This window comes from Cucurbitaria berberidis, assembly GCF_010015615.1.
Source record: "Cucurbitaria berberidis CBS 394.84 unplaced genomic scaffold K460scaffold_1, whole genome shotgun sequence".
Classification (NCBI taxonomy): Eukaryota; Fungi; Ascomycota; class Dothideomycetes; order Pleosporales; family Cucurbitariaceae; genus Cucurbitaria; species Cucurbitaria berberidis.
In genome coordinates, this window is record NW_024468935.1 from 5,910,469 (window position 1) to 5,929,177 (window position 18,709).

The 18,709-nt window shown below is 53.2% G+C and overlaps 9 protein-coding genes across 9 annotated transcripts; 4 read left to right on the forward strand and 5 right to left on the reverse strand.

The window, feature by feature from the left end:
* Window positions 1-26: 26 nt before the first annotated feature.
* K460DRAFT_270843 (fructose-2,6-bisphosphatase-like protein) lies at window positions 27-1,513 on the reverse strand (the record flags this gene model as incomplete). Its single annotated transcript, XM_040927679.1, has 3 exons — window positions 27-650; window positions 700-1,286; window positions 1,342-1,513. 3 exons carry the CDS (start codon window positions 1,511-1,513, stop codon window positions 27-29), a joined length of 1,383 nt encoding a protein of 460 aa, XP_040794273.1.
* Window positions 1,514-2,609: 1,096 nt separating this feature from the next.
* Window positions 2,610-6,859, reverse strand: K460DRAFT_362455 (Rxt3-domain-containing protein). The gene is made up of 4 exons (XM_040932640.1): window positions 6,292-6,859; window positions 5,569-5,736; window positions 3,881-5,507; window positions 2,610-3,828 (listed from the first exon to the last, which is right to left on the reverse strand). Exons 1-4 carry the CDS (start codon window positions 6,608-6,610, stop codon window positions 2,874-2,876), a joined length of 3,069 nt encoding a protein of 1,022 aa, XP_040794274.1. The 5' UTR covers window positions 6,611-6,859; the 3' UTR covers window positions 2,610-2,873.
* Window positions 6,860-7,290: 431 nt separating this feature from the next.
* Window positions 7,291-8,822, forward strand: K460DRAFT_269104 (batten's disease protein Cln3; the record flags this gene model as incomplete). Its single annotated transcript, XM_040927542.1, has 3 exons — window positions 7,291-7,393; window positions 7,549-8,263; window positions 8,315-8,822. The coding sequence occupies 3 exons, from the start codon at window positions 7,291-7,293 to the stop codon at window positions 8,820-8,822; spliced, it is 1,326 nt and encodes a 441-aa protein (XP_040794275.1).
* Window positions 8,823-9,115: 293 nt separating this feature from the next.
* K460DRAFT_401730 (uncharacterized protein) lies at window positions 9,116-9,595 on the forward strand (the record flags this gene model as incomplete). The annotated part of the gene is made up of 1 exon (XM_040936449.1): window positions 9,116-9,595. One exon carries the CDS (start codon window positions 9,116-9,118, stop codon window positions 9,593-9,595), a length of 480 nt encoding a protein of 159 aa, XP_040794276.1.
* A 348-nt stretch (window positions 9,596-9,943) lies between these two features.
* Window positions 9,944-10,804, reverse strand: K460DRAFT_274742 (OSCP-domain-containing protein; the record flags this gene model as incomplete). The annotated part of the gene is made up of 3 exons (XM_040927979.1): window positions 9,944-10,150; window positions 10,212-10,529; window positions 10,628-10,804. The coding sequence occupies 3 exons, from the start codon at window positions 10,802-10,804 to the stop codon at window positions 9,944-9,946; spliced, it is 702 nt and encodes a 233-aa protein (XP_040794277.1).
* A 367-nt stretch (window positions 10,805-11,171) lies between these two features.
* Window positions 11,172-11,585, forward strand: K460DRAFT_39906 (uncharacterized protein). The gene has a single exon (XM_040936220.1). The coding sequence runs from the start codon at window positions 11,265-11,267 to the stop codon at window positions 11,496-11,498; it is 234 nt and encodes a 77-aa protein (XP_040794278.1). The 5' UTR covers window positions 11,172-11,264; the 3' UTR covers window positions 11,499-11,585.
* A 353-nt stretch (window positions 11,586-11,938) lies between these two features.
* On the forward strand, window positions 11,939-12,856 carry K460DRAFT_254509 (uncharacterized protein; the record flags this gene model as incomplete). Its single annotated transcript, XM_040927407.1, has 1 exon — window positions 11,939-12,856. A coding segment is annotated over one exon (918 nt), but the record flags the coding sequence as incomplete, so codon positions are not given.
* A 1,783-nt stretch (window positions 12,857-14,639) lies between these two features.
* K460DRAFT_401734 (pyruvate dehydrogenase kinase-like protein) lies at window positions 14,640-16,435 on the reverse strand (the record flags this gene model as incomplete). The annotated part of the gene is made up of 6 exons (XM_040936450.1): window positions 14,640-14,891; window positions 14,943-14,955; window positions 15,012-16,024; window positions 16,074-16,270; window positions 16,321-16,345; window positions 16,394-16,435. The coding sequence occupies 6 exons, from the start codon at window positions 16,433-16,435 to the stop codon at window positions 14,640-14,642; spliced, it is 1,542 nt and encodes a 513-aa protein (XP_040794280.1).
* Window positions 16,436-17,342: 907 nt separating this feature from the next.
* K460DRAFT_362459 (cytochrome c) lies at window positions 17,343-18,362 on the reverse strand. The gene is made up of 4 exons (XM_040932641.1): window positions 18,315-18,362; window positions 18,023-18,054; window positions 17,785-17,943; window positions 17,343-17,724 (listed from the first exon to the last, which is right to left on the reverse strand). The coding sequence occupies exons 1-4, from the start codon at window positions 18,328-18,330 to the stop codon at window positions 17,605-17,607; spliced, it is 327 nt and encodes a 108-aa protein (XP_040794281.1). The 5' UTR covers window positions 18,331-18,362; the 3' UTR covers window positions 17,343-17,604.
* Window positions 18,363-18,709: the final 347 nt, after the last annotated feature.

The window sequence follows — 18,709 nt, forward strand, 5'->3', positions numbered from 1 at the left end:
CCCCTGGAGCTGGTGACGTCGTCAGGCTATGCGCTGCCGTTCGTCTGCTGATGTTCAGCCTTGCTGCCCTTACCTCTCCACGTGCTGACTGCCGGTATATCGGCCTTCAGTCTTTCTTCCTGCGTTGAGTAGGCCTTTGGTGTCAACTTGATCAACGTATGTAACGGCACTTCCATCCACGGGCTTTGTTCCTGCGGCACGTTCATGAAATATGCGTATATGCATCGTAGGATGGCCTGATGGGTGACAATCAAGATGTTTTCGCTGCGCTCTAGCTCCATAATGATGGGCTCGAGGCGGATGACCACGTCGCGGTATGATTCTCCGCCCAGGTAGCGATAGTTGTACTTGTCTTCGTCGCGCTGCGCAAAGTCTTCGGGGTGCTTTTGCTCGATTTGGGCGTAGGTTAACCCGTCGCAGACGCCCGAGTCGAGCTCGTCAAGAGCTTTCCATTCTAGCTTCTCAAAGGTAAGGAATCTGGCGGTCTGAATTGTTCGCTTTAGCGTAGACGTCCAGACAGTAAGTCTACGACCGTCTCGGACGGATTTTGCTACGAGGCCGGGGAGGGCGTGGGCGTAGGCATCTCCTCGCTCTGAGAGATCGGCGTCTCCGCCGATTTGGCCCGAGAGGTTGTATTGCGATTCACCGTGCTGTCACTGTTAGTTTGCAACGTCTTTTAAAGCTCAAACACTGTCTTACCCGTGATAACCAGATGGAGCGAGGCTTGATGTGGAGATTCATTAGGTAGTACACGACTCTGCTCTGGAGATAGTCTTGTATTTGGTTGATGATGACCTGTTTTCCCACATCGATCAACTTGACGTACGTTAGGTCGCGCTCGTCCTCGTCAATGGTCTGGTACACTTTCTCGTAATTTCGAATGCGATTGCGAAAGTCGGCCGCAGCTTCTTCTGGATCCTGTCCGACGTAGTCGGGTGACGTCGTCTTGACTTCAAGGATATTGCTCATGATGAGCTCCTCATCGTCGCATTTTGATTCGACAAACAGCGTCTCAATGTTCTCCGCTGTGCAGCGTTCTTGTATCCACCTTCGCCGCGTCTTGGTCGAATTTGTCGCATCCAGGATGGCAATCAGGCCCTTGCCCTCTGCGAACCACTTGCACATGTCATTAACAGCTGCTTCGGCGGCTGCTTTGCGCAGGCGCTCTCCCTCGGGATTTGTGGTGTCGAAGAAGGCGGCGGAAGGATTCGGGGTCGCAGAACGTCGATATTGGCCCACGTTGAAGGTCTTCGATTTGATCGATAGCCAATGCAGGTAGCGGACCACTGCGATGGCACAAGATTAGCGATAGCGAGACACAATGGAGTAGAGAGTCTTTACCTTTCTGTGCGATCAGGCTCTTTCCTCGAGCGGGCAAGCCCACCATGACGACGCATATCCGCGTGTCTTCGGCCTGCACACCGGCACCGTTAGTCCTTCTGCTCGGCTTCACAAACTCGCCCGTAGGCACTTTGCGCATATTCGGCGCATAGAAGCCATTGGCAGCTTCCATTGTGTGCGACGGCGAGTCCAGCCCCCTGTAAGATGCAGAAAAAGGAAAACGGCGTTGTGCAATGTACACGGCAAGAATCGAGAGAAAGTGGTAGGGCTCGGAATCTGGGCGGAGGTGTCCCGAGGTGCAGCGATATTATGCGGCTTTTTATTCAAGACGCTGCAGAGACAGAAGCTAAGCGGTCAGGGGGAAAAATCCGATTCCAAGGCCTGACACGGTTCAAAAAAATGTTGAATCAGCTGGTATATGGGCACGGGAGGTCGGATTGCAGAGTCGTGAGATCGGCTCGGCATTCGAGAAGCGAGGAGATGAGGCTTGGTGAGGATAGACGATTCCCCGCATTTAGAAGGGCGTTGGTTCTTCTCTTCACCAGCTCTCGGCAATGGGCCTAGTGGAGCAATCGTAGCTGGCAGCTCTCATTCGATGCACCAGGGTTTGGGTGCGCTGAATTGTTCCACCTGTCCGACGTTGGCGCAATCGGGGAGCTCTAGCCGGCCGTGGTATTGTTGAAGATTCTCTGGTCGTGTGCCATGACACGCCGTGCATCTCAGTATGACGACAAGAGCACCAGGGCCCACGTAGTGGAGAAGAATGCTTCCTAAAGCCGCCGAATGCCGCCAGCTCTTTGGGTTGGCACTGAGCGCTCACGCCAACTCGGCGAATGAACCGAGTGCCATGACCAATGCTTGCAGAGAATACGAGAAGGTTTACGTACCGTTGATATAGAGTAGGTCCTAGAGTGGCCCATGATGACTATAAAATAATTATTGCCTGTAGTGTGCGCGTTCTGATGAGACGTCGAGTCGTTTGGTGCAGTAGTAGCCAGCGGCGGGGCAGTCAGTCAGTCAGTCAGTGTGGCGGTCAAGTGTCTGCCCTCACAAGGAAGCGCTGGCGAGCAAGACGAGAGTAATATTTACAATCAAAGTGCTCTTGCCCAAGACGTGCAAGCTCTTGCCGCCTGTTGGAAAGACTCTCGCTTGCCTGTCGGCCCGTGGCAAAGCTCAACAACGACACACCGTTCGGCACTGCTGTCTGTCTGTCGCTCTTATCTTACCACGTGCAGTTGGCGTTTATGCAATTTGTCCATCACGTTCGTGCACATCTCCATAGGTCAGGGAAGACCGACACACTTAGCATCGAGCCAACCGTCTTTACTTTCTCATCGCTCTCCTACGCTACGGGCTACCCAATACATAAACCTCCCCAGTCGCTAAATGCAATCCTGCGCCAATGTCAAGCTGTAAAAAAAAAATACGGGTATCTAGCAATGCTGAACAAATCATCCTAATGCTACAAAACCGAGCTGTACGCTCAGATAACCAGAGGCGGCCGTGACATGTCAAGAAAATCCTGTCCAGCATCAAGCGTGCAATTTCGCCATCCCGTTGATTCGGAGAGTGTCTTCGACTCCACTCTGGAGAGCAAGGAGCGTGGCACCGGCGTCAAGCCTGCGCTTCAACGCTGCTGCTGTGCGTTCCTGGCCCCGACTGCCGATTCCTTCGTCAACCCACCGAATCTTGTTGATCATAAAGCTTAGACCTTCGTGTGCTTTGCCCTTCCTACTCGCAATTCCGTATTCGACCGAGCTGCTGTATTCCTGCAGTTGGGGCAGAATGAGGATCTCGATCTGCAAATCCATATCGACAGGCGGTGTCACGGGCGCGGCTGGCGCCTTTGTGAGCGTTTCTTCCGCATCTGTGGCTTCGTTGGGCACCGTGATGCGTGGATCGAGCATGGTGACATCGACGGTATCATCCCACTCTCCTCGAATCCACCCAGAATGTATGGCAGCAGCGATAGGGTCCGAGTCATCGCGGTATACACGCGCACCCCAGAGATGCCGCTCCAAGACAATGTGTTGCCGTTGGCGTGGCTTCAAATAGAATCTTGGTACCCTAATGGTAAAGGTGCAGTTGATTGGGTTGGCTTCAAATCGAGGTAAACATTTCGGTTTGGAGGCGTATCCAAATTGATCATCCAAGGACGAATTAGGCTTAGGCAATTCTGCCGTGGCTTCGTACAAATGTGACCCAAGGTGCCGCCGAGGGTGTTTGGCAGCTTCTTCGAGGATAGGCTCGATGTCGTGGACCTGAACCTGAACTTTTACCGCAGGGAGCGGTTGCTGCTGGTTAACTCGGGGTGTGTGAATGTGGTGATGGTGGTGTGGTGTCCCTTGAATGTGGTGATGATGGTGTACTGGCGGGACTGCGCTAGGTTGCGCGAGCGGCGGCTGCCTCCCATTCAGTGGAGTAGATGTGGTGGAAAGTGGAATCTCTTCGTCTGGTTTATGGTGATGATGGTGATGGTGATGGTGACTGTATGGTCGGTTAGCAAGACAGCAGGTAATCAGAGGATGAATAGACTAACTGATGGTGTGGTGCAGCAGCATGGTGGTGATGGTGCTTATTTCGTTTAGCACCGCGGATGCCAGAGGGTGTCCCTCTCCCGTCGACGCTTTCAACGTCGAAGATGCCTTCCTCGTCCTTGACACGTTTAGGCTTTCTTCCTTGTTGGGAGTTGACCCGCTGAAGTCTCATCATGTCGCCGACTTCAGAGTCGTGGGAGAAGGAACCTGTTCCGTTTTGTGGCAACGGACTGCCACGCGAGGGTGTTGACGAACCCAACCCGCTTCCAAGACCGGAAAACATGCGCCCAAACTCACTCTTGATGCCAGGGTCTTTGCCAATCGACAACGGCTGTCCTTGAGCTCCTTGGACAGCCTGTGGCAGTGGAGATGCACGTCCTGTCCTTCTATTGGCATCCAACCCAAAGCCAATGTGTGATTTCGAATGCTGCATGGCCTCTCCCATTCTTTGTGACTGGTCGTACAGAGATCGACCCCCAGAGGATAAAGAGCGAGCAAGTGGCTCAGGCCTATGTCGCTCGAGAGAGTTGGGATCTGACGTAGGGGGGGCATGGTACTGCTCTACCACGCGGTTACTCAACTGATCTACACCACGTCCTCGAATCAGGTCTTCAGCGCCTAGGCCACCGTACCGTGGAGCACCAAGCGAGGGTGAAGGGTACGAACCATAGGTTCGAGGCAGTGTTGTATGCTCTTCACGTCGGCTTTCGGTAGGTTCGTTGGGAGCTTCGATGGGCGCTGAATGCCGCCAAAGGTTACGTGGAGGCTCTGTTGGGCCAGCGATGCTGTGTTGCTCACGAGGCGGACTGAAAATGGACTGCGACACGGGGTGCACCGTAACAGGGCGATCTCTTTCCAATGCACTCTGACTGGTGCCTCCCAGAAGCTCCACAGCGTTGGGCCTAGCCAACTCCCCTAAAGTTCGCCTTCGTTCCTCAGGTACCCCATATGCGCTACGCCGCCCCCCTAGAGCGTTGTAGAATGACCCCCCTTCTTGTTCTAGAGGTCCAAGGGGTCCAGTTGGCTGGCTGTTCGGGCGGGGTGGGACGCTTCCAGAAGGCGGCCGGCCCGAATCGGTTGGTGTATAAAGACGTTGGCCCGGAAAGCCCATAGGCTTATAGGGCTGGGTAGTTGGAGGCAGAGATTGCCGACCTAGTTGGGGAGAACCGCGATTGCTGTAGGATTGTGTAGGCGACCCCACAGAGAAGCCGTGCCCTTCAGGTGGCCTTGATGTGTTGACTCCGTATATGTTGCGGTCGGGCGACGATTGGCGTCGGAAGGGAGCGAACTCTGATCGCGGTGCAGCTGGTAAGCCACGTCGGGGCGAGGGCGGTTGCATGCTGTGACTGTTCAACGACGGCGCGTTTGTGGGAGGTGACGGCTGTGATTGTGTTGTCTGTATGGGAGCATCTGTGTCACCAGCACCGATAAGGGATGAGATGGACATGCTGCTCCCCGGTCGCAGCGCCTGTCCTAGCGCAGGGAGCTCTCTGTTTGCGCCAAAGTTGGAGGTGTACGACGGGCGTTGTGCTTGCGACGCGTGGAGTTGCTGCTGCTGCGGCGGCGACGATGGCGGGGGCATCTGCGGTCGTGCAAAGGACGGCGGCGGAGGAGGATCGTGAGGTGACGCTATAGGAGAGTTAGCTGGAGATGAAGCTGGGGAGCTGTCTTGTGTCTGCGGGGGTCTTACCTCCGTATGGGTTCGAGGGGCTTCCGCCGTTGAGTGAGCGTCTGCGCGCAGCATCGTAGCCATAGGGCGACGGCCCTGGGGGGTTGTTTGAGGTGCTCATGGATGGCTGTGGTGGAGGACCGAGCTGGGAGTGATGATGAGGACCATAGTTTCCGTTACTGGGTCGCGCTAAGAATCGATCAGCCGTCCCATCTTTTCAAAAACGGTTTAACGCGCAAGCGGATCTTGCATTAGCCAGGCGAGCCACATGTGCGGAGAACGCCATTAGAATTCGCCAAACCCAGCACCCTCGCCAGCACACAAACAATGCGTTGCAGCACTCTGCGCATCCTTGCAAGGCCTGCGTCAGAAGGAAGTCAAAAGACGACAAATGGAACGCGAATGGAAGGCATCGCCTGCCAGGTCGCACTGCCTACACCGCACCAGCTCAGCATCGCAACAGGCGGTGAAGTGTGGAGAAGTCCACAGTCCAGCCACACGGTCAAGATGCTGGGGCTTCTTGCAGTTGACGTGGCGTGCAGGGCAGCATGCAGCAGCGACAGACAAGCGACGAGTGCCCACATTGTTTCTGTCGTCTGGTCTTGGACAGCTCGAATAGCCACGCGAGCCGTACCACTCGTATCCAAGACATTTTCCTGGTCGCAGGTCGTGTCTTGCGGCGAGCAAGCGAGCTATCGTCTGGTGTTGCGCCTGTATGTGTCCCAAAAAGAAAAGCTGCCGTACCTGTAGATGCCCAGCCACCTTGTCCTTGTCCTTGTCCCTGTCCCTCAGCCTGCCGTTGCGGCGTGTTGTTGCCCCCAGGCACTCCTTGACTAGTCCGTCGGACGTGTTGCGAAGCGGCAGGGAAGAAGGGATCGCGTCGAGGCATCGAGTATGGGTCTCCTGCGAAGGGAGCGTAGAGCGGCTGCTGTGGTTGCGGCTGCGAAGTCGAGGGAGGATAGCCATTGTAGGCTTGCGTGGTGGGAGGCTGGTAGTTTGCGTTATGCATCATGGGGCGGTCTGGCGGTCGCTGGAAGGGCGGCGGCGCAGGTTGGCGGTCCATGGTGTTGCAGGCGATTTTGGCTCATCTAGAAGGCGGTCAAGCGGTGGAAGCAGACGACGAAGGGCCACTTTAGTATGGTGTCGTGGACATTGAGCAGATTGAGGGTCGAGGTGAACAGGGTACCACGCTCCCCAAAGGCATCGACTGATGAGGCAGGGCAGAAGAAGGAAAGAGTCGAAATGCGAGGAGACGAGAAAGCTGCATGTGGATGGACCAAGCGCGCGGAATCTTTGGCTTACCTGCCGCAACAGAAGAGGCACTTGAGCATCCCTGCAGCCCCGCATGGACAGGCCTGAGGGCAGCCCACCCTCCCCTGGTGTGACAGGGCTGCTTGGGGAGCCCCCCCCCCCTCCAGCTTTCTCTCTCGTCACAAAGGCGACGGCTCGGATAATGATGCGCAGATTAGCAGAGCATCCTGGTCGTATAGTCCATCAAAGAAAAGCCCATGGGCACTCGGAACACCTGACGCCTGCGCTGAGCCACTCATGCATGCCTGGCCGCGGTTCCTGACCGCCTCTTGCCAAGGCCACTGCGCGCTGATCATCCACCTGCATGCTCGGACGCGTTCGAGGGCCGCCTACTACAGTACTACTACTCAACACCACCAAGTCTGCTCAAGTTCAAAACTTGGCCATGTGAAGCAACCTCCCCGCTCTGCCCCTCATATGCCGCTCCTCCCCATGCCGGGCTCTCCAGCCTCGTCCTGGGCCGTCTATCGCGCCCGCCTGAAAGCTGTCTTCCATGGCGCAGATCCGCGAGTGTGCGCCGCCTTCTGGTTATTTGGTACGATTGCAACAGTGACACTTCTTCTGCATCCTTCACACGTTATCTAGTGAACAGCCTCAATAGTAACGCCATCGATCGTGCCAGCAACTCTCTCGGTAGAGTTTTGTGACTACACGCATTGTTGACCCCAAGCTTTGGCTAACGCACCCCAGGACTCATCAACAATGTCCTCTACGTCATTATTCTCTCCTCTGCCCTCGACCTCGTAGGTCCCAACGTGCCCAAAGGCGTCGTGCTGCTTGCCGATGTCATACCCTCTTTCCTGACCAAGCTGTGTGCGCCCTACTTCATACACAAGATCCCATACCATGTCCGAATTCTCCTCTTCGTCACCCTGTCGGCGTGCGGCATGCTCATCATCGCCCTCACCCCGCCGTTGCAGGACTCGAAGACCATAGCGATAAAGATGTGCGGTGTCATGCTGGCGAGCTTGAGCAGTGGAGGTGGTGAACTAAGCTTTCTGGGCCTCACGCACTACTATGGACACTTTGCGCTTGCTGCTTGGGGATCTGGGACAGGCGGGGCTGGCTTGATCGGAGCTGGAGCGTATGCGATTGCAACGAATACGCTCCAGATAAGCCCTCGAACAAGCTTGCTCGCCTTTTCCTTCCTCCCGCTCATCATGGTGCTCAGCTTCTTCATGATTCTACCGCTTGGGCCATTGCGCGCTGGAGCAGCAAAGCATGGTGAATACGAGGCTATAGGAAGCGAGGAAGATGAGCACGTGGATGATGAAGCTAGCCACGAAAGAGAGCACGAGGGACTCGCATCTTCCAGTACTGCCTCGACAAACAGCAAAAGTGTCACCGGAGCAGTGAACAATTTCAGCGCCAACCTGCACCGCGCCCGTGGGCTTTTCTTCCCATAGTAAGCAAAGTCACCCAAGAAAACCGCCTACTCAAGACTAACAGGTCGCAGCATGCTCCCGCTATTGCTAGTTTACATTGCCGAGTACACAATCAACCAAGGTGTTGCTCCAACGCTTCTATTCCCCCTCTCTTCCTCACCCTTTAGCGAGTTCCGCTCATTTTACAGCACCTATAACGCAATCTACCAAGTCGGCGTCTTCATATCGCGCTCTTCGACACCCTTTATTCGTATCCACCACCTCTACTTCCCCTCTTTCCTGCAAGTCGTCAACCTTATTCTGCTCACACTCCATGCAATGTTCGACTTTATCCCCTCCTATTACATCATCTGTGTGGTTATATTCTGGGAAGGTCTGCTGGGAGGGCTGGTATATGTCAGTACCTTCGCAGAGATTACGGACAACGTACCCAAAGAAGACCGAGAGTTCAGTCTTGGCGCAACGAGTGTGAGTGATTCAGGAGGCATTTGCGTGGCGGGGTTTCTGAGCATGGCTGTGGAAGTTAGCTTGTGCAAGTGGCAGGTCGACCATGGGAGGAATTATTGCAAAATGCAATAAGCATTCGAAATACAACCTATCCTCTCGCCGATATTAGACATGTACCAATCTTTTTTACGATCTTCCTCACCATCACCCAGAGTGTATCCCTCGCTACCACGCCACTTGAAGGGCCCTTGCACAAGCAACTCTGCTCAAGACGGCCCCTCAGAGTCCTCATGGGTGGCCTTCCATAACACTACGCATACTCTTTCGAACCCACAAAATCCTCCCTGTTGGTCCTCAACCCCTCAGAACACCCCGAAACCTCCCCGAAGCCACCTATCCAGACTAACCAGTCACTCCCTTCCTCCATGGACCAAAACCAGGCTACTACAGCCCCCACCGCGCGGCTACGCCCCTGGAGTCCACCACCAACGCAGCCCACGACCTGGACACTCGGCGAACTAGACAAGACGCCGAAAGCATTGCTCACGTTTCCCCTTGTCGTCGTAAGGACTGATCTCCTTCTCCATATCTATTTCTTCAACAAGTTCCGCTCTCTAACGACCTTCTCTTCCCTTCCCCAGGACGTCCCGACCACACTCGCGACCACCACCCAACTCGACAATATCCGGGACGTTGACGAAATGCTCGCGTGGTACCACGAGTACCTGAGGCACCTCGACGAGGAGAGGGGTCAGATCAATGTTGATTGCTGCGTCGACTGTGGTGTCAAGTATTTGATGCAGCGGTTCCACGAGTTTGGAGAGCTCAAGAGAATTGCGGATGGGGCACAAGAGTCTGAAACATGTGAGTGCGGTTGTGAAGAGAGGAGACTGACTGTTGGTTGAGATGTATTGTTAGTTGGGATAGACTACTAGATGAGATAGACTGTTTTGTGGTCTAGATATACTATTACGTTGAGAGTTGACGTTCTTTACGGAGGATGTGATTCGGATTCAAGTTCAGATGTTGCTGCCGCGTGGACTGTCATGTGAATTCCAGTTCTTTCCTTGTCTTGGTCCAATGATTATCCTAAGACGTGCTAGGCTGTTAAAAATAGTCGCATCGAGTCCCAAACATAGCCAGCTTCAAAGCTGTTGTTGGCGCATGCTGTATACAGTAAATTGGTCTTTCACGCTTCATCTAGAATACACATCCTGTCCCCTACATCCATCCAAGTGCCCCCCGGTCTATATTTACAAAGTATCCTTGAGCAGCTTGTTCAACTTGGCCATCTTGGAGGAGACAGACAGGTCGATGGTGCGGTCACCAATCTCAACAACAATTCCACCACGGATGTCGGGGTTGACCTTGGAGACGACCTTGAGCGTTTGGCCATTTGCGACGTACTGTGACTTGGTGATGGCGGCCTCGAGACGGCTGAGGGTCCTGTTGTCGAGTGGCTGTTGCGTGTCAGGTATGTTCCTTCATGGAGTTTCCTCATCTTCCAAAGATGTTACGTACCGCAGCGCTAGTGACGACAAGCTCAATCTCACCACGATGCGCACTAATAAGCACACCAAACTTCTCCACAACACCCTCTAGCACACCCAATCGGTTGTTGTCCGCGAGAGTTGCGAGGAAGTTCTTCACGATGCCCTCCTTGTCTGCGTTGCCAAGGTGCTTCTGGAGTTCCTGAACGATCTGCTTCTTGTCCGAGACGGAGAGAGTAGGAGCGCGGAGGACCTCGCTGAGCTTGGGGTCCTTCTTGAAAACACTAGAGAGCGACTCGAGCGACTTTGCGGTGGGGTCGAGGGCGTTGGTCTTGGCCGCAGCGGTGTACTAGGATAAATTGTTAGCCCAGCACCTTTCCAACCATTGACATTCTTTCCATCCTCTAGTCATCGCTGTAGCCCCAATTGAGCCTATGGGAATCGTACCAGAGCACTCGCGTATGTTCCATCAACGCCGAAGAGGGCCACGGGGGGCTTGTTCGCAGCACCCGTGGGTGCAGCGGCGGCGGCCGCGTAGCTTCGAGTGACGGCGTAGCGAGCAGCAATGGGTGCGCGGGGGGCACCTGCCCGGAGAGCGGTGCTAAAGGCGCGGGCGGCGGACATTATGGGTAGAGAGGAGATGGATTGCGGGATGGGGGAGCGTTCGGAGCGGGTACTGTGATTGAGGATGTTGCGATGAGGATTCTCCCGGGCTCGGCACCCGCTAGTGCGGATTGGGATACAAGCTCTTCTCCAACTGAAGCTTCCAACACAGCTTCAACCTCGATTCTATTCTTTGACATCTCTAGTATGAGGTCATTTCCACTGTATCCCGAATTGTGCTGTATTACCTTGCCTTGGGTAGCACGGATTGACAACCCACGTGATGTGGTCTAGGACAAAGTTTTCATTCTCCAAGCGAGCCTTCTTCCCATCGTTGCAAGATTGTAGGAAATACTAGACTCGGTTCGAGCCGATGGGCCCGTTTGCTCACGGCTTCCCTTTTCTCATGATGGCTTGCCGAGTGAGAGCGCTTGCCATGCGTTTTAGACGACTATAGCTACTGGATTGGTGAGCCCAGTCTATGGCTAAGTATGACTTGCTGATACATCTACTCATATCTTCATCCGCGGCCACCATTAAGCGTTTAATCAGACCAGGTGATTTTCACAAGGTCATGTATGCGCTATTCGGTCCTCGCTCAATCACAATGTCTCAAACGTTTCCTAGAAAGTCCTGGCCCTCTCCAACTCCGCAGCTATCAACCGTCCCTCACCTTATCATAGCCTCAGCATACCACGCGTCACCTCGAGTCTAACGACGCTTATTAGCGTATACCAGCAATCGGACTTCACCTTCACATGATGGCTCATATAAGCCAAATCTCAACTCCCTCACTTCTTCTCTGTCTACCAGCCACTCCTCTAGCTCTTCAATTAAGCCACCAAAAACAGCTAACCCCCCTCAATCTACGAAAGAACCATCTTCGAGATGAGGATTTCAATTGAGAGACCGCAGACACCTCCTCTATCCTACCTTCTTACACCACCCCCAACGGGCAGCTTCGGCAAACATGTTCGGTTCGCCAGCGTGGACGCCGCCAATACCACCTCGAGACGCTCGACAAAGTGTATGGAAGGCGAGTCTTTGACTACGTTCTTCGAAGACCCCCAAGAAGGCTCCGAAGCCGAGCTCAGCGACGACAGCGAAACAGAGACTATCTTTACCAAGAATACTCCAAGTACATCACCATCCCCAACTACTTCATTAACGTTCAAGCGCAGTGTTCTGGAGAAACATGATCCATTTGCGTCCCTCGCCCTCGCCATCGATTCTCCCGCTACAAATACTTGCCCCTTCCCGTTCATGATGCTTCCCCTATCCGTCCGCAACAAAGTCTACGAATACCTCCTCGTTGTTCCTGGCATTATCTGCGTCCGCCAGAAGCACACTTCGTTTCACGACGAGAGGAGGGCCTTTTTGTATGCTGAACATCGCGAATACCTTCCCGGTATCGCTTATGCGCTTGCTCAGCTCACTGTTGACGGGTACAAAATCCGCTTCGCTTGCTTTGCAGCTACCAACATCAACATTCTTCGCGCGAGCAAGGAGATCTATGCCGAAGCCAAAACCGTCCTCTACGGCAAGAATGCTTTCGAGATTGTCAAACCTACAAACGAGATGTCGCCGCCTCCAGACTTCAGTGTTCGCCTCTTCCCATCTGGTTGCCAGCGACTTGTCACTAAGCTAAACATCCGCCTTCGATCCTTCTACGATCTCCACTGGCTTCTTAGCGGCGGATACAACGTCATAAAAAATCACTACCGCGGCCTTGACACACTCACGCTGATCCTTGAGATGGACGTAGCGAGCAAGGGCTTTGGCAAGGAGTGGTCGAGGAAGGAACAAGAGAACTGGAGAGTCTACGTTCAACGTCTTCAGGGCAACCTACGTAAAGACCTCTTCGGTGACACGAAGCTAGTGAAGGCCAAGCTGATTCCGACGTGGATCAACCTCCGTGTGCTCTTCGGCGGAGAAAGCTACGACGAGAAGTTCTATACCCCGCCAAACATCGCCAATGCCCCTGACAGCGAGCTCGTTGAACATACCAAGCGTGATGAACTCAAGCGCGCTTTAGTCGAAGCTTGGGAACTGTTCAAAAAGGGCGGGAAGTAACTGGATGCCTCTGTCCTATCGACCTTCGACGGACGTACATCCTGATAAACGGTCGTTAGTGGCCCATGCCTATACAGCGCATCGCCGGTGTCTTCTCTAGACTGTTCCACTGAGCGCAAGACTATTCTTCCTTGTCCTACGACATATTCGAGTATCGTGTTACCCCTGGTTCTTATTATGCGGCTGCTTTTGCTACCACCACTCCGCAGCACTACGTCGAGGAAGTGGTCGTACGTTTTGTCTGGCTACAATTCTCCTCGCATATGTTAAGGAACTACCACTTATCCTTCAACGGCAGAGTCTACACGGTTGGCAGAGGACTATCTCTTCGTGTCACATATGGATTATGAAGTAGGCAGCATTTGCAGAATGATATATTTCACTTAACGACAAACATCTGGATATCTTGAACACCTCATCTCCTTTGCAGCGCAATTTAGCGTAATCGGATAGCTACATATTCCAATTCTATAGTTTACTCTCCTTACGCTTGCAAACTCCTTAGATGGCACATTATCTGTGGGCCCATGACTTGCACAAGCACATACGTACCTGTCAACAACTTCTTTGTTACTTCTTAAATCATTTCTACCTTACGATGAAGATCCTGCGTGCAATTGCGAGAATCCATTCTTGATCGATACTACATCATCCATCTCACTTCGGCTCCACCTTCCCATTTGAGCATTCCCCGCGGACACGCTCCTCCCGGCCTCCAATCCATTGAACAACCGTCCACCCTCCCAAAGGCTACATACCACTACTGCAAAATGCCACCGCCGCCAAACGTACCAAGCCCCAACCAGCAATCCAATACCTTCTTCAACACGGTGCTAAACAGCCCCTCCTCCGCCTCCGCCGGCGCACAACAACCCTCAGCGCATACAACACCTCCGCGCCCCGGCAAACCCGACCCTCAACCAAGCTGGTCAGCGCAACGACGCTCCCTCCAGGCACGCAGCAAGAAATACAACGTCTCGCCCACCAGCCAACGGGCAGAGAGCTATGAGCAAAGGCAGCGCAGAGACGAAGCAGCGTGTATACTCGAGAGCAGCGAGATGTTGATCTGGTATGCTGCTGCGAGGAACGAGGTTCGTCGTTGTCCTTTTGAATTGCTTGCTTGTTTGTCCTTTTGAATTGCTTGCTTGTTGCAAGAGGTGTTAATTGAGTTGGGTTATGGCTAACGAGATATTATATTAGAGTATACCGCAGACGCGCCATTACTACCAGAACATCGTGCTTGGCGTGACAGACTACGAGGATATCGCTTGGCGGGAGGAGTGGGATGTTTCTGCTGAAGAGAGGGAAAGAGAGCATATGCCTAGTCCGGCGAGGAGTGCGAAGGGGAAAGAGAAGGCGAAGAAGAGGGTTTCTAGCGGACTTGGGTGATCTGGGGTTGAGTAAGTAGGTTTGGGGGACGCGGGTGGATGGTATTATATGATTTTTCGAGCATGATGGCGTTCAGCGGTGTGTATTTGGGACAGCAAGGGCATCATTGATTGTATTAGTGGATTAGCATGGACAGCATTATACCCCCGGACGCATCGTATACATTAGGTTTCAACGGTATCAGTATTTCAGTGTTAGGCGTATATAATACATTTGCGAGAATATATCCACCTAATTGTTTCTTTGACCCGAGAAACGCGTCGCCATACGCCAAGTGAAAGGCCTTGTTCAGGCCAACAGATGCATCCTCTCTCAACAGCCAAGAGTCTCAATACTTACAAAAATGCGCCAACAAGCCAGCTTCTTCCTTTGTCATTTCTAAAATACACATCTCCTACATTCCCTCTTCCATGCCTACATTCCTCCACCATGGCTTCTCGCTGCTCTTATCGGCAAACATATCTTCGAGATCGCCCACTTGCCTCCTCTCGCTAACCTCCCTACTCACTTGTCCCGACAGCTTTAGCCGCATTGCTTTGCTCGCGAGGAACTTGTTATTCTTATTGCCCCCTGCCAGTCCTCGGGATGATGAACCTGAGCGGATGAGCTCACTCGAGGCCCATCCGTCCCTCGTGACAGGTAATTGCTATTGCAGGGGTTCAGAAGAGGAGGATAGGCGATTGAGATGTAGGTAGACATCTGTGCCGTATCTACAGTAGTACATTAGCTGATGTATCCAGGCGGCGCATGGAGTGATATGGCTTACCCTTCCATACTAATCAACTTCAAATCCCCCCCAAAATACCTCGCATACAGTCTCGAAATCGGCAACCCATAGCCAAAACCCGCCATCGGTGCCTTGAAGTCGCTTTTGTTGAAATCCGGATCCAAGCTCGGTGTCTGGTCGACCGTCGTATACATGTACGTCCAGACAAGTGGGATCGATGATCTCGGAATGCCTCCTCCTTCATCCGAGACCTTGATAGTGATATCCTCCTTTCCTTCTGCAACAATAACCTTTGTGACAGGAAATTCGTCCTTGTCTTGTCCGTGTGCTTCTACCACAGCGCGGAGGGAGTTTTTGAGCGTCTCGAACAGCATGTGCGACAAGTGGCCTGGCACGTACATGAAGCTAATGTCCGAGTTACATACGAGTTGGACTTTTGGCGCATCGAAGAGGCCATAGTGGTCCTCGCATACGAATCGCGCATTCTCGATGGCTTCTTGAGCGAGTTCCCGCACGTTGGTCTTTGTGCATATTATACCGACGTAGTTCGGATCGGAGCGCGACCGCTGGTCTGTGAGGGCGATATGTTGTCCGATGAGCATACGGATGCCGATGCGCGACATGTAAAAACGGTCGAGGAAGGCTTGGATATTGTGATCAATTTGCATCCGTTGTCTTTTGCGTTTCCATTCCAGAATGCCTTGCGCTACGGTTGTTACGACGCTGTCGTGCCGCCTTTTGATCTTCTCGAGTGTGTCTGCGAACTTTGTGTTGTAGGCGCCTAGCTCTGGTGGCCAATCTCCTCCATCGTCTGCTGCGGCATAGTATCTCCTGTTCGATGCTGCTCCTTTGACCTCCTTGCTTACTGAATTGCCATTACCATTGCCGTTGCCATTTTGTCCCGGCGCAGATCGGTATTGTCCCTGCTTAATGCTTGGATTCGGTGTCGCCTTGACTATCAAACTATGGTCCTTGCCGTTCCGCTTTGCCGGTCGTAGCAGACGTTCCTTGATGTCGGATGAAAGGTTCGGTCGTGGGAGTTCGACAAGTTCCTACTATGGTGAGTCAAAGTGCCCCGGGTAGACGCTCATCGGTACCTACTTCAAATGACTGTGCGTACCAATCGCGCACTCTGCAGATCGATGGCATCTCATTGAGGCCATCTGGAAGGTCGTTGAGCTCTTGCACGCGGTGTGCTAGCCGTATGGGAAGCTCTTCGGAAAGGAACTGTGATGCGCGGAAGAGGGTTCCAGTCGATGGTTTCTCTCCGAACTGTACCATTTGGCGTAGGGAGACACCTAAACATGCATCAGACGCATCCTTTTCATATGCAATTGACAGTACAAACCGGTTGCTGGGAAGTTGCTATAGTGCTACTAAGGTGTGAGCTTCAAATGCGTCCTGCACACCGTTTGACATACCTTGATGGTGTCCATCAGCCTCTCACTGCGCTTCCACGACATGGTGCCAATTGTTCAGGCCGGGCGGCCTTTTGTCGTTGCGTCGTCGCCAAAGAGTTGCAGTGATGGTGTTTCACGTCAAGCTACCACCTGCAATGTTCCGCCCCGCTATGACGCTAATTCAATGGGAATGTTGACCGAGGTAACCCGACGCGTGTGTGCTGGACCAATTCGGGATGGAAATGGTGAAATGGTGAAGGTGAAGGACGGTGCACAAGACGTCTGTGTATATGTGATGGTGCGGTGAATTGTAGGCAACTGGAGCATGGAGACGGAGTGTTCCGCCAGTGGATGGATGACACCAATGCTTCCCCCACACTCGAACCTCTTTCACGTGGAGATGCGGAAGAAGCGCCACAGAGCCTCGCAGGTCAAAGCCAGCAAATCCCGCCGCTCACACGATGAGATTGTGTAATATCAAGGCAATGGCCTTTCCTTTGCATACCCACGTCTTCACTATGTAAACGCTGGTCAAGCTAGATGCTAATAGCCTTCCGCAAGCATAGAGAGCTTTCAGCCACATGATCCTCGGTTACTTCTCCGAGCTCCTTTGATTTTGCCGGCAAAGCGCGTGTTCCTGTCCACATTCTTCCTCAAGCCCGAGGTGCTCGCGTGAGTCGTGCCTTTGCGCCTCGTCCAAGGCCATTGGCTCAGTAGCCTGTTTATTATGGAGACTCGACGTGCATGTCAGAAAATTCACAAGTGTACCATTGGTTGTTGGTTTGAAGATCGGTCTCCTGAGCGACTAAAGACTGCCTTCACCGTGTCCATCATCCTACTACGCCGACGACGGTAGGTTGTCAAGTTTAGAGACCAACCAACGGGGCTGCGGATTGCATGGCAAAGCACCGCTGTAGAGCGCAAGCAGATGCGCAGTCACGTCGCGTAAGAATAGGATCCGAGTATAGATGGAGGAGGAGAATTGTTATTTCGAACGTGTCGCTAAGTTCCAGACCGGCTCTATGCTACACCAGAAATCGAAAAGCGCCCTAGTATGATATCATACCAAACATAATCTACACAAGGCGACGCCGCACACCAAGAGTGCTCCATCGCCTCCGCCGTACGTCTATTATTGGTATTGGTACAATCGGAAGAAGTTTTGTCCCAAATGGAATCAGAGAAAGGTCATGACATGTCGGGGAGAAGAGGTAAGCGTTTCAGTAAAACGCTTATTTGGTCTCTTCCTTGAGGAAAGTGATCAAGTCGTTGCGGTCCTTCGGCTTCTTGAGACCACCAAAGGCCATCTTGGTGCCGGGAATGTACTTCTTGGGGTTCTCGAGGTACTCGAACTGTGAGTGGTTAGCAGCTTGCCATAGTGCATATGCACAATTTTAGTGGCGTCGCCGTACCAATGTGTTCTCGTCCCAGGTGATGCCCTTCTGCTTGTTGGCATCGGTATATGAGTAGCCGTCGACCTGACCAGTCTTGCGACCGAAAAGACCGTGTAGCATGGGGCCAATCTTGTTGCCCTCACCTTCCTTCAGGGTATGGCACTGCGCGCATCGTGTCTAGACATTGTTAGATGAGGTCCGCGGAGCCTATGAGATGATGACCAGGGAAGCGGTCTTCGTTTTGGAAAAATCGTACCTTAAAAAGGTTGGCACCCTTCTTAGCATCGCCTGTAAAGAAACGTCAGCAACGAGCATTACAATAAATTCAAGGCGAAGCCGAGAAATCCGGCGGCGCCCTCGCTTTGTCGCAAGCTGCCACCTTGCGCAAACCGCCCTTTGAGCTCGTCAAAACACGCTAGCTCATTTACCAAAGAACATCCGCTTCTCAGGCATGCTGCCTCTCGAGATGCGCGAGATCAATGGGGCGTTGGGAGGCCGTGGCAACCGGATTTCCTCGATGACGTCCGCGGCTTGCTGGGAACACATACCGTTCTCGAAACCCATTTTGGCTGGTGGGAATGTGAGGATTCGTTTGGTGGTAGAGGAGTAGAAATGGGGTCGTAGGAATGAAGATTGGGCTGCTGTTGTACGTGATGGCAAGCTGTTGGAGAGAAGAAAGCTGGCAAAGTAGGAAGAAAAAGGCCGGCCATGCGCTTGGCGCTAGTCCTCAGGAAATGACGGCCCTGCCGACGCACGGCTGACGTGAACAGCCAATCAAGATGCAATTATAAGTCAGTCATTGGAAGGGCTTCGGGCAGAACCGGTCCGGGAGGCCCTTTCGCGACAACCTGGGATCACCTGTCGGAGGGTTCGCTTCGATGTGTAACCGTGGACGGCTCCAGGCCTGGATTCGTGAGAAGCTTTGTGGCAATTTATTAGTTGT

Bases quoted from the DNA above. Each gene is read 5' to 3' on its own strand.
- K460DRAFT_362455 (XM_040932640.1), bottom strand. From the start codon at position 6,610: ATGGACCGCCAACCTGCGCCGCCGCCCTTCCAGCGACCGCCAGACCGC. The intron at 5,508-5,568 runs GTAAGACCCCCG...ACTCTCCTATAG, and splicing joins CCCCTCGAACCCATACGGAG to CGTCACCTCACGATCCTCCT. The intron at 3,829-3,880 runs GTTAGTCTATTC...CCGACCATACAG, and splicing joins GCTGCTGCACCACACCATCA to TCACCATCACCATCACCATC.
- K460DRAFT_39906 (XM_040936220.1), top strand. From the start codon at position 11,265: ATGGCTAAGTATGACTTGCTGATACATCTACTCATATCTTCATCCGCG.
- K460DRAFT_362459 (XM_040932641.1), bottom strand. The intron at 17,944-18,022 runs GTACGATTTTTC...AACAATGTCTAG, and splicing joins AGGGTGCCAACCTTTTTAAG to ACACGATGCGCGCAGTGCCA. The intron at 17,725-17,784 runs GTACGGCGACGC...AACCACTCACAG, and splicing joins CCTGGGACGAGAACACATTG to TTCGAGTACCTCGAGAACCC.